The sequence below is a fragment of the Ciconia boyciana genome, chromosome 6 (genome assembly GCF_034638445.1).
Source record: "Ciconia boyciana chromosome 6, ASM3463844v1, whole genome shotgun sequence".
Lineage (NCBI taxonomy): Eukaryota > Metazoa > Chordata > Aves > Ciconiiformes > Ciconiidae > Ciconia > Ciconia boyciana.
In genome coordinates this window covers 44,311,694-44,325,105 of record NC_132939.1, presented here as the reverse complement: position 1 = coordinate 44,325,105, position 13,412 = coordinate 44,311,694, and the positions used below count along the sequence as shown (strand labels likewise).

General features: G+C 36.6%; 1 protein-coding gene across 16 annotated transcripts in view; it reads right to left on the bottom strand.

Moving 5' to 3' along the window:
* The window catches only part of MIPOL1 (mirror-image polydactyly 1), a 210,207-nt gene that overhangs the window by 147,526 nt on the left and 49,269 nt on the right, over positions 1-13,412 (bottom strand). For all 16 annotated transcript variants that reach the window (XR_012043002.1, XR_012043000.1, XR_012043001.1 and 13 more), the window contains 3 exons: positions 10,199-10,385; positions 7,307-7,442; positions 6,216-6,321 (listed from right to left, as the gene is read on the bottom strand). Coding sequence is in view for 13 of the 16 variants with exons in the window: in XM_072864529.1 (XP_072720630.1) it covers positions 6,216-6,321; positions 7,307-7,442; positions 10,199-10,385 (429 nt within the window). In the remaining 3 variants the exon portion in view is untranslated. The remainder of the gene's footprint in view (positions 1-6,215; positions 6,322-7,306; positions 7,443-10,198; positions 10,386-13,412) is intronic.

Below are 13,412 nucleotides of genomic sequence, written 5' to 3'. Positions count from 1 at the left end.
GGGTTTAACTGAAGCTTTTTAGGGATTTTTGTTGTGTTTTCACTTTGGATTTCTGAGTAGCAGTTACACGAATGTGAGGAGTTAAAGGAGCATACTGGAAAAAGAGGTGCAATGACTACCTGCCTTTTCATTTTCATCAGTCCTCCCATTCCTGTCCACCATTGCTGGGTCTCTGCCTGTCTAATCGCAGGAGGACTTGGAAACTATCCTTGCCATTTCCAGATGGGCCACTATTATTAAATTTTATTTAACCATATGGATATATGCTTGTTCTCCTTACAGAATACAAACATGTATGTATTTGTTATCCAGTCATTTTAGAAATCAAAATCCTCTGAGATTTCTTTCTACTACATTTAATGACTGTGCTCACAATTCTTAAATAAGAAGTCAATCTTATCATACCCAAATAAACAAAAAACAGATTTACTGCATTGCTATGAAAGCCTTTAAAATGTGTCATTAATTGGTCTCTGTACATACATGTTACAAAATGCAGATAATCCCTAGAAATGTTCAAAGCCTAAGGCCCTTACGCAGTTCTCATTCAAGTTAATGGCAAACTACCATGAGCTCCAGGGCTGACTGTCGACTTAAAAATAGTGCTGAAAGGTTCTATTACGAAACAGACAACTTAAGTTCCTAGCTCTTTTTTTGAAAGCTACCATTCATTTACTTTCAGTTATGACCTATAACTGAAAAATAAAAGAAAAATAGTGATAAGAAGATCATAGGAAAGCTACTTTTTTTCACTGCTTTTCACTAGTCTATACCAGGAATTATAGACTACAAGTCATTTACACCTAAATGTGACTTTATAGATAAAGCAATCTGAACAAACACTGATAGAACACAGTGACTTCTTTATTGCTTTGTGTTTGTTGTATGTATTTAGTGCATAGCATTCATCTGCTCCTACATTTCCAATGCTATAAACAGAGTGTTCTTAATAAAAGGCTAAAGTTGCTTAGTGGCAGCTCTGCATAGGGTTTTCTTTGTGTACTCAGATCCCAATTCAATTAAAAAAAAAATAAAGTGGGAAAGAATAGGACAGAGTATTATACACAGACCCCAAGGCAGTTCTTGTAAAAGCCAATCCCTGTACAATACTTAAGCCTCTGCTTCTAATACACTAAACACAGCTGACTTCAAAATTCAAACCCTAATGCTGTTAAACTTTTTTTCAGTGAATAATTGCTGATGCCTCAATATACTTTAGGGGGAAAAATATAAATGTTGCATTGAAGTTTGCAAGTTATAATTTGACAGGTTAAAGGAAAGTTTTTGTAATACCCCAAGAAGTAGATTATTTGCAGACCTTTTTACTCCTGCATAAAACCCAATTCTTTATGTTCATCTAGCACTGTAGTAAGGAAGAGAGAAGGGCCAGACTAATCATAAAAATATACAGATGATACTGGCTTGCTTTTTACATACAAGCTCCACCCATAAATAGCTTAGTAACTTACATTTTAACCTACGCCAGCTCATCGTATATTGTACTTCAGAGCTGCATGCAACTTTCTGACAATCAACAATTTTGACAATCTGAAGGCAAAATTACATTGTTTCAAATAAAGCTGTTAAAAATTAAGCCAAGATGTTCTCAGTCACAACACCCCCACCTTGGGGTTTTTTTCTGTCCTTCAGATGGATTGTCTACCTTCCCATACAGAGGATTCAAATCCTACAGCTATTTTCAAAATTCTGTTATTTACAAGGAAATATTTTGAAAAAATATTCAGGAAATAGTTTTGCATAATGAAGCATTAATAGGACAACCCCCCTAAGAACTATATAGCCTATATATACAAATGAATTATGCACAGAAAACTGAGTTAGGGAAGTATATGCATTACCTACTTAAACTGTAAAATATCATTCATATTTAGGTTTATAAACACTAGGGTTGGGAACTATTGAGTTCTTTTGGCTAAAGCCCAATATTGGCCTTATTTCAGTTTAATTGGAAGAGGATCTTGAATTCATCTTCTCCATGAGATATCAGGAACCTGGATTTCTGTTTGTACCAAAGGTTAATAAGAAATGTGTCTGCAAAAGTCAAACAGCATTAAATACCAAAACCTGATTATTATTCTGCAGGAGTTGTTCTGTCATTCATAATCTCTCCATGCTCCAACCTTCCACAGCTAATCTTTAATGGATGACATGCAAGAAAGAAAAATAACATCTAAAAAGGGACTCTAAAGTGAGCTTTGAAGAAATGGAAAATACTTTTCTTCTGTGCTGGAAGTTATTGCCACCCGAAGTTTATTACTGGCAAGATTACTTATTTCCTCTTACTTTATGGGATATTAAATCAAAGTAACTCTAAGCTAATAGCCACTTGGATATTTGTTTTCACTTTTGCTATTAAAACTATTGCATATGCATTCAGTAATAATTTTTCAAGTTAATTTAGGAAACTTCAAATAATGTTCATGAACATTTCCATACCGTATTCAAAAATTCCAAAATACCACAAATGTTATTTCTCAACATTTTTGTAAAAACAGACCTGAAAAAATGGACTTCATTGTAGGTATACTGCCGTAGTGTCCAAGAGACTGAAAGCTGTATAACATACACAATAGTATTAGAAGTACTGCTTTCCCCTTTTTCCACACTATATTTCCTATTATTACCCTGGTCTTTCAGAGAGCATCTGTAGAATGCCAATACAGTTTTCAGGCATTAAAGGTGATATGCAACACCTAATAGACCTAGCAGGACTGGACTCAATCAGTTGACTCTGATTTTAAAAAGTATTAAATTTTGGTAACGTTACTATTAGATATTGGCACACCCCCCCGAATAGCCCTTGCTACAGAAAGATTTAACAAAAAATATTTTTTATTACATTTTCCTTCAGAATTATTCTTAGTCCCAATATATAGTACTGCAATGGCAACAAAAATATTCCAAGAGCCGAGGCTCTGATGCCAACTATGGTATAACTTGTTGCAGTAATGGTGGGCGTTACCGTGAGAAGACCAGGGCTTTGGTATTTTTTCCAGCTTAGAGAGGTTACCACTATGTTCTACAATTCTCACTTACACTCAACCAGCTCTTTCCTCTACAAGTTCCTATATACCCCCTGTATAATTCTTCTGTTAGGCAAAAATGAAGTCACTTATGTCCATCCAAAGTGAGATCTGTTCTCTCTGCTAGTTCTTTTGAAGACTTACTCTTTTGCAACACCTCCATCCTTATCTTCCAGTCTGTCATAAGAAGATGTGAGCTCCTTCTCCTTTTCCCGTCCTAGAGAGTGCACCCATTCCCTTTTCTGTTCAACATATGAAAGTTCTGCAGTCCCACATTTCAAGATTTGTCTATTTTTCATGCCCTGTTCACATGTGGTGTTCCCTTTTTTCCTTATTATCCTAGTCGCAGTTCTATGATGTGCTCTTCCCTTGATTTTCCCAATGTTGCCTCCACCTCTGTTGTTCTTCTCTTCATGATGGGGAGTGAAACTAATGGTACCTTCTGACACTGGCTTATAAGGAGAGGAAATCCAACAGAGGAATAACGAAGAAACAGCAAGAACCTGTGGCAACTACGACCACCAGAAACAGTAGTCTCTAATGGTTAAAAGCCTGCAACCAAAACTGCAAATTCCCTAATTTTCCTTAGCCATAGCTACCTGACACAGAGATAGGGACCCAAGGAAGTTCTAAAATTCATTTTCCAGGCTAGTAAAATTTAAAAATAAACACCTTCTGTAAATAAGTTATTTACTGCACACAGTATTAAACATTCTCTTCCATCTTGTGTATGTTCTGCCTTAACTCTACTTTTTCCCCTATTGTCTCATGAAGCATTTCACAAATTTATACTTTTCCTCTTCACTTCCTCTGAACAAAGTAAAAATCATAAAGTGACAAGCTTTGGGTTATTTGTTTCTGAAGACTGTTGTAGCTTCATTTTAAAATGGTATTTGTCTTCAGTTTTTCTGTTCTTTCCAAAGGACTTGTTTAGGTAAAACCCATCAATTAGAGGGTTACATTTTAAAATAGAATTGTAATACTCCTCAAAGTAGATGATAACATTTTTATGGTGTATCTTTCTGATGTTTTTTACAATATAATTTTGTGGAGTCATTTTCTTATCATAAAGTCAGTACTAAGTAATAATAAAAATGCAAACACCCATACTTACAAGCTTCACTACCATGTGTTATACACTGCAGTAATTAAACATTAACTAGCCACACGAAATCACAGCAGCATGTGTTCTCCTTTCCTCAAAGGACTTAACACAAGGGGAAAAAGTTTTTCCTTAAACACACTGAGTCTTCTTTATTAGGTTCTGCTTGTCCATTAGAACACTCCCCAAGGCTTTTATGAGAGACACATAGACCTCCACAAATTCAGTTTGGTTCACATCATTCCAGATTTCAAAACATTTATCTAAACTTGGTAACATTCTTAGAACTGTAAGACAGGAAGCAAAAAACCCATGAAATATTAACGATACTTCCTTTTTGCAAACAGCTTAAGTAGTAAGGAGTCTCTTGCCCTCTCTCTCAGCATTTAAAGGTTTTCATGCTTCCTGAACTCTTAAAAAGGAGAAAACAGGGTATTTTTTAAAAGGTCATCCTTATTACACATTGTAGCTCTCATTAAAATTTGGTTTATTCTTCATTTTAAAATGGAATAACTATGTTAATTATTATATCCATATTCATGCCATACTGTTTTGAAGATAATATTATGCTTAGGACATAATTAGAAAGTTTGCACAGTAATGTAGGAAAAAACAATTTACTAACAAATATTTCAACTGTATCCATAAAAATGAAACTAAACATGTTTTTGACACACCTTTCGACACACATTTATTTCCAGGTTTTAATGAGCAATGTACACCTATATCAAAGAGAACATAATTCTCTATTATAGGTACAGAGGTAAAACACTGTGCAAATATCCAGGAACAAACACAAAACTTGGGATTCAACCCAAACAATTTGTATTAGCTTTCGGCTGCTGGATATAACTATGATACGCAGTGCAGATTTTTTTTCTTCTGAAAATAAAGCAAGCAGTTTATGTAAAATGAAATAAGAATAAAATTATGCCTGTATTTCAATTTGTTTCCTAATATGTAGATTAGATTTGCCTTTCCCTTCCTCCACCACAGAAAATTTAGGAATTCTCTCTTCCATCTATAATATACAGAGAATACTGTATTCTCAGGAGTTTGACATTAAGTGGAAAGTCAGCCATCTGTTTTTTCATCTGGAGAGTTTATTTTCTGCTCCATTTTCCTGAAGACAGTTATTCCTCCCTTCAGTACCAATATTTTGGTATTAGTACTATTAATACCTAGACAGGTATTAGTACTATTAATATTATATGAAGCGTGTGTGGTCTATGAGGAAACAATTTTACCTAGCTTACACTTTATTTATGAACAAAAGATATGATGAATTTATAAAAGCACTCCCACTAATTTCTTTGAAACACTTGGAGAAAAACCTCAGAGTATTTTTCATCCACTGGGTACACTGTACACACAGTCACTTTTCAATAATAAAAATACTCGGCTTCATTACTTCAGAAATTTCCAAAATCGTAGAATACAAACTGTCTCCATTCTTGTATGTCTACCCAAAGCACACTTAACAAATATAGGCATGCATTCTCTTTCAACTATAAACTTAAAAACCTTTCATTTTTGGAATTTGTATAAACTTCATTCACTGGAGACATACAATCATCAGACAAAAATTCATTAACTACTAAAAGAACAGATTTTTCAAGAAAAGTGCAGGTCTCTACTTGAGGTGAATGTGCGACTATCTCCATACACGGGGAGGGGGTAGTATTGCTCTGAATGAGCTAAAACAATAAGTGGTATTTGAACTGCTGGTTGAAAGGTAGAGGCACTGGTAATCATTATTTCCCCTTGTTTGTTCAGGACCTTCCAACAAAACAAACAACCTTTTTGTGATTGGATTGACATGGTGTTAACAATGCATTTAATGCCCAAATCAGTATGAATACAGGTAAAGCTCCTGCTAATACCAGTACCAGGATGTTAAAGCCACCTATTTTCTAAGCAACTCTAAACAGCCACACATAAAAAAAAAAAAAAAGTCAAATCTTCCCTCCTTTAGCAAATAAAGCTAACATTCACTAGGCCACGTCATATAGCAACCACAGGTACCGTATGAGCCATACAGCCATCTGCTAAACGCTTGCGTACTGTACCTGCAATCTTTTCTGCAATCTTAGCTTCTGTTGCTCTCTCTTGCAGTTCTAAGTCCAGTTTTATTGTCTTCAGCTCCTTGTCCTTTTCAGACAGCTTATCTTGAAGCTGAATTGAACAAATGGACAGTAAGATTCTTATCTAGCTGAAACAGTCAACCAGCTCTTTTAACCACAACAAAATTTTAAATAATAGTTTCTTATCCCCAAAATACAAACACTAAGCAATACAAGAGAAGGTCAATTAATTATATTTATTTATTTAAAGGACAAATATTAAAAATATCTTTTTTATCATCTGCTCTATCTTGCTCTGCGAGACAAGCAGCAATGTGTGTGCCATTATTTTTATTTGGGATTCTCTTCTTCAGGTATCACCAGCTGTGGTCCTTCTCACTAAGGAAGTTCAGAATTACATGGAATTCTAATGCAGGTGGTGTCTGCATGAATAGCCTATTTCCTACCAAGAGTACTGACATCACAGCCTGAAGAGACTGTGGTGTAAATGCATAATTTTTCATGTGCATCACCAGATAGAAAACTGATACTCTTTCACATGTTGAGGCCTTTCTTTTAACTGGGAATTCACTAAATCTGTTCTTGGACAGATACCTGAGCTTGCCATTGAATTTTCAATGACACTTCATGGAAAGACTACAGACTTTTTCTGTTGTTTAGGCGCACGCAACCGCTACTAACGCTAGAAGCAATGCAGCGTGCAAGTAGGATGGAATTTTCTTCCCCTCAACAAAGAGGAGGTATGAGGGCACATTCATTATCTGGACCACATGTACAGAAGCATAAGCTCCAGATTCTATCAATGAAATCCTGGCCTTGGTTTTGGTCGTCCTTGGTTTTCATCCATGATGCAAGAACCTATGTCACTGATTAAAAAGGTCAAAGGGTAGGATGAAAGACTTTTTATTCCAGAGAAGCAGTTGTTGAGCAGATACTAAGAATCCAAAATGACAAGAAAGCTATTGATTGGTGCACTAAAATAAATAACAAAACTAAATTAGGAACAGTTTAAAATGCATGTTTTCTAAGACAACCATAAAAGAGCAAATACTGTGATCTGAATATCTCAATTGTACCTTTTTATTTTTGGCCCTCAGCATGTCCAATTCTTTTAAAAGGAATGCAGTTTCTGTTTTTCCACCTAAATCTGCAGCATCCTTCCATGAGGGTGTAAATTCAGGGAGCACCCTGTTAGCCTTTCTTTCTATGGTGCTGTGTTTAGGAGGGGAAAAAAAAAAAAGAAAGAAAAATAATGCAAAACCAGTTTCTTTCCCCCTACCCCCATAACAAAATACACAGAAATAAATTATCAAAGTTTGTTAACCATTGCAAATGTATTAAATAGCCAGTAAAAGTGGTGTCCTTCTATCACTTCTTAAATCTGTAATTCTGAAAAAATCTGTTAATCTGGAATAGTAAATAAATATACTACAGTGCCAAGGCATAAAACAGATGAAGATAAATTGACTATGAAGCCTATAAACAGAAAACACTTAAGGGAAGCAAATATTAAAAACCTGTGCTTAACACGGAGCAACAAAGTAATGAAACATTTGGGGATCAAATTGATGCTCAGGTTAAAAGAAACCAAATTCTTCGGTAGGATGAACAATTCGACATGAAGTGAAATGAAAATATCCAGAAGACAAGATCTAGGAGCTCATCTTGCAGAAATCTGTAAAACAATGGTGCTATTCTAAATATTATAACTGACAACAGGAACCCCATACTGTATAGCACTCACAGAGTGTTAAGATAAGTTATTTAGCCATAGACAGGGAAAAATAAGACAAGATTCAATGGCCACAAAAATTCTGTCTCAAGGTAAGACATTCATAAAACTCCTTGGCTATCTGTTGATACGCACAGATAACTCAGATCTCACTTGTAAGATGGCAGCAAAAACAGTAGATGAATGGATTAGAAGGGGCATTAGAAAATATTTTTAACATTTGCTTCCCTTAAGTGTTTTCTGTTTATAGGCTTCATAGCCAATTAGTCATAAGAAGTAGCCACAGAAAAGCTATACCTTCTGAACTCCTATTTCTACTGTATACATTACTTTCATTATGTGTATTTCACATCCTAGAAAGAAACTGAAAGCTATCTGTTGCTCCAAAGAGTCATTCTCTTGGGTAGACAGTTGTTTGTACTCAGCTACCCCCTTCTTCACCTACTCCCATTGGATTTATTTTCTATATCATTCTTTAAGAAAAGTTAAGATCCATACTCTGCAGACAACCTATGGTGCAACCTAAAGCATATCAAACGTATAACGGCAGGGAGATTCACATCAAAAAAGTACTTACTTAGTGTAATATAGTGTATATATGGGGTGGAAGAGTGCTTAAACTGCTTGTCTTCACTTTCAAGATCCTTCAAAGCCTATTTAATCTTTGCTCTGTCTAGCAAATTTCATTTAGTATTGTTTTGGACTGCAAGTGATAGATGCTTCTGGATACTATTGCCCAGGCACTACAAACCTGAAGCTCTTTTTATGCATTTTCCATGTTCAGGAGATGCTTCCCAAGAACAATTTTGAATATACCTCATCATCAGCTTTCAATCCCTCAAATGTTTTCTTCCTGATGTCTAAAAGAAAACTTGACAAGTCACATTGATGGTACACGCAGACCATCATCTACAATGCAAATCAACACTGACTCAATGTTTCCTGGGTCATTCTATATCAAGATATTTTCTCATCTTATATTCTAATTGCAATCTATTTGTGGAAGGACAGATTTTGTGCAGTTTATATAGTATCTACCACAATGAGGTTTTGGCCTATAGCTTTAGGATCCTACATGCAATATATCTGCAGATGAGATGGTTCAACATGCTGATCGCTGTGGAAGGTTAATCTCAGTGTTCAAGACCAGCCTGGTTGCCAGTGCGAGTGGCAATGATGAAGGGTAGGAGCAACAATCTTTGTCTGACTCTGTACTGGGCTGTACTTAAGCACTCAGGATTATATTTGGCTTTTAGTGCAGGATGCATTGCCCTAACAGCATATCTTGGGCCCTAATGCAAAAAAAGGCAGCAAGCCAGATGGAAAAGTACTATGGACTGGTTTTGGCCCAATGGGTCACCACTAGATCATGCTAAAGATAACAAAACCAGGTGCAGAATCTGCCAGACAGGTGAAGAATTAAGAGCATATTTTTCAAAAGTATATCATAGGGCTCTGCAGCCTTGATCCCACTTTCAAAAGCAACTCTGTCACTCTTAGTTAAGACTTGGGCTTCAGAATGCCTAAGTCTCTCAAAACTGGTAGCATGTTCCCTAGTCAGCTAGGTATACCTTCATATATTATGTCACATATAGCATGAGTGTATATGTTTCTTAATACTGCAGCAGAGGGCCATAGCTCAGTATGGAAATGAATGACAATAAATGACCAAAATTAATGACAGAATAAAATCTTCAGAGATTGTATTACGCTTTTCAACCATATTTGCCCTTCTCCAGATTCCTGTCAAAGACTGCCTACAAGGTATTACAGCTCCTCATCTTTACTCTTCCAACTTCATCCGGACTTCACCCTGCTTTATTCCTGCTTCCTACTTCCACCCTGCTTCATTCCTGCTTCCTACTCATCATACTTCAGCTACACTGCGCTTGTTGTGTAAAGCCACAGATACTACTAGACTTTTAGATAATCTTTTCTAATTCTGTTCAGTATGCATTTTTAAAATTCTCTGGAGAGATCACAAATCATTGAAATACCCACAGTGTGTCACATAAGCCATTGCCATGATCATATTTTCTATCAGTGCTAGAGAATACAGTGGTGAAATGCTGCATTCCACAAGGAAAGAAGGGCAGATATGGTGAGTCTAAGTAAAAAGCTGACTTACTGATTCTCAGTTAGGAAGTAAACTTCCCTATCTTTATCCAAAAATCCATACGTGTATTGTCTATAATTTGAATATAGAAAAACTGTATATAGGGATATTTGGTTTTACCTTGATTCTTCAGGACTGGAATTACAATCATTTGGGGCTCCTCTTCTTTGACTGGTTACTGACAAATCTGAAAGTTTCAGTGTTTCAGCTTCTGCCTGGATGAAAAATTCTGGGTTTTTTTGAGAATTCTGATGAAACTGAAACTCAACACAAAAGTCGTCTTTTTTCTGTTCCGGGATGTGTGTTTCTAATTGGAAGTAGAAGCAAACACATTTTTTCATTTGGAGAAAGAAGCACAAACTTGAGATTTCTCATTTGAAAATGGCTTGCTATATTCTTATTCGTAGCAGAAAGGAGAAAGTACTCTAGTTACAGATTCACAGCTTCCTCATCCCACTAAGGAATGAAAGCTGTGTTACCTAGAGCATGGATGTAGGAGTTACAACCTATTTACTGGATTTTTCTCATGGAAACCTGAAAAATTCATCACCATTTCCTAATCCCTCTTCCCCTTAAATGACTGCTTAAAATAATGCTGACCCTAGGAAATGATCTACCTATCTTTTGTAAAAATCAGCTCTACCCTAATGAGACATGATGAATTTCTGCTGTAGACAGGTAAATTTGCAGGTTGTGAACTAGACTCTTACTTAAATTGAGGTCTTTTTCAAAACCATTTTGGCTACAAAAGGAGTATCAGCAAGCTGTAATTAGCAACAACAATTTTAAGGCCCCATTATTCACTCGTGGAGAGTGTAAGGTACAGGCTCATACAACTAAAGAACTTGAAGAATGCAAAGCACAAACTGTGCCAAATGGAAAAATTATCTGATTAAAATGTTGAGTGTGATAGTTCTCTTAAGTTTAGCTCCTAGATATTTTTAGGACATATTTCTGATATCAAGGTATTTAAATGAAAGAAAGATCTACATACCATGAATGTTCTTTCATAAAGTAAGAACAAGTAAGTTTTAATTATAGAACTATATTGAAAAATGAGGATGAAGAAGCCTAAATAGCTGCAAATGGAAAAAAGTGCATATATTCTTCATTCTTTCATTTAGATTAGTAGAGAACAAACACTGGAGCTTTTGCTCATTTAATAAAGTTAGCGTTTCCAAACATTTTGGATAAATTACACAGTATACATTCTTTGATCCAACTTATTACTTCCTCCTCAAAAATAATAAGAAACTGTCTATACAGTTGCAATCACCTACAAATAGCCCGAAAATACACATCAATCAGTATGAAGATGTCATGCTGCATGTAAGACACAAAAGCACAGATTCCAAGTCAAAAATACTGAAGACTGTCTCTAAAATCTGTTGCAATAGATTCATCTTTCCTTGAAGAAGGAAAGACACAGCCAATGGCACAGGAAACATCCCGAAGGCACAGAGAGATGACTTGTGGATTGGCTGGAGTCAGTTTAAAAAGCTCCCGTACAAAGCTATGTGTTACTACCTTGAAGAAGAAGTTATTGTACCTGCTGCTCATCTGTATTCTCATTGACTTCAGCACAAATCCACTTGAGTCCACTCCCACCATTCCTCTAAACTATAACCACTGATTTTTGTACTAGAGGAACAACAGTCAACAGTGTATCAGAACCTTTGTTTCTGAGCAGTAATAAACATGTGGGGACCGTAACTTGATAAAACATTCATTAACAAAGTATAACCTAACACTACTTTCAGTACTGTGATTGAAATGTGTTCCTCAGATCATTTCACAGCTAATGCAGAAACTGAACACAGCCCACAGCCACCTAGATTCCTTGACCAAATGTACGCTGTTGTTCACTGGCTTGAAATCCTGCAGGTTTTTGAGCAGAAATTTCCTTTGAAGTGCTGCTACAATTTAAAACTGGATTCAGCCTCTTGCTCCTCCTCACTGTAAGTAGCAAGGATCTCCAGGCATTAAACAATTCACTACGTGTACTCTAAGAACCTGCCCCAACTTAGGACTGGCAACATATAAGGGCAAAATTCTGAATCCTCTCCAGTTAGTACTCTGAAAACTAACCTAGTCTAGTTTAGTCTAGTCTAAACACCTAGTTTTTATAGGGAGGCATACACTTGGCTGAGACGTGTTTCCCATTTGATTTATATTATAAAGAACTGCCTATCAAACATCATCCTGTCCACTTCTCCCATTTCAGATGCAGTGATCTGTGTATATATATATAAAATTGCAAATTATGCTCTGACACACTGAAGAGGAAGTGCAACGCTTCACTTGCGATAACAACTTTTCCTCCCCTTCTTCTCTAGGGCATCAACATTTTCTATAAGCCATATATATATTTGAAGTGCCTCAGGTGAAGTGCGTTGCATTCTGTGGAAGAATTCAAGCACAATGTATCTGTCGCAATAACGAGTGACTGTATTGCCATGAAACTTTGTTCCTTGTTTAGCATTACTGCACCCTCCTTTGGCCCACACTATATGAAAGAGTTGGAGAAAAAAAAACTTCTCACCCCAGAATGCTAAGATTAGATGACATTAGCTACCACAGTTACAATGGGACATATCAAAAAAGGGATTCTATCACTTCAGCATGAGAGTAATCAACTGAATAAACTTTTCTTATTTTCACAGTTCATGTTTTTCAAATTTGCTGCTTTTAGTGCCAGGACTTTAAAAAGAGTTCACAGAATCACTGCAATTGGAAAGGACCACTGGAGATCATCTAGTCCAGCCCCTCTGCTCAAGCAGGGTCACCTAAAGCAGGTTGCACAGGACTATGTCCAGACGCCTTTTGAATAGCTCCGCAAGCAGGGACTTGACAGCCTCTCTGGGCAGCCTGTGCCAGTGTTTGATCACCCTCATAGTAAAAAATTGTTTCCTTGTATTCAGATGGAATTTCATGTGTTTTAATTTGTGCTCATTGACTCTTGGCCTGTAAATGGGTACTACTGAAAAGAGTCTAGCTGTTTCTTCTTCATTCCCTCCCATCAGGTATTATTCATATTGATAAGATCCACTCCCCCAAACCTTCCCTTCTCGAGGCTCAGTCTCAGCTCTCAGCCTCTCCTCATACATAAGATGCTCCCGTCCCTTTGTGGCTCTTTGCTGGACTCACTCCAGTAAGTCCATCTCTTTCTTATACTAGGGAGCTCAGAACTGCACTTGACACACTGGATGTGACCTCACCAGTGCTGAGCAGAGAGGATGGATCACCTCCCTCCATCCGCTGGCAATGCTGCTCAGGATGCTGTTGGCCATCCTTGCCAGGAGGGCACATTGCTGGCTTATGCTCAACTTGCTGT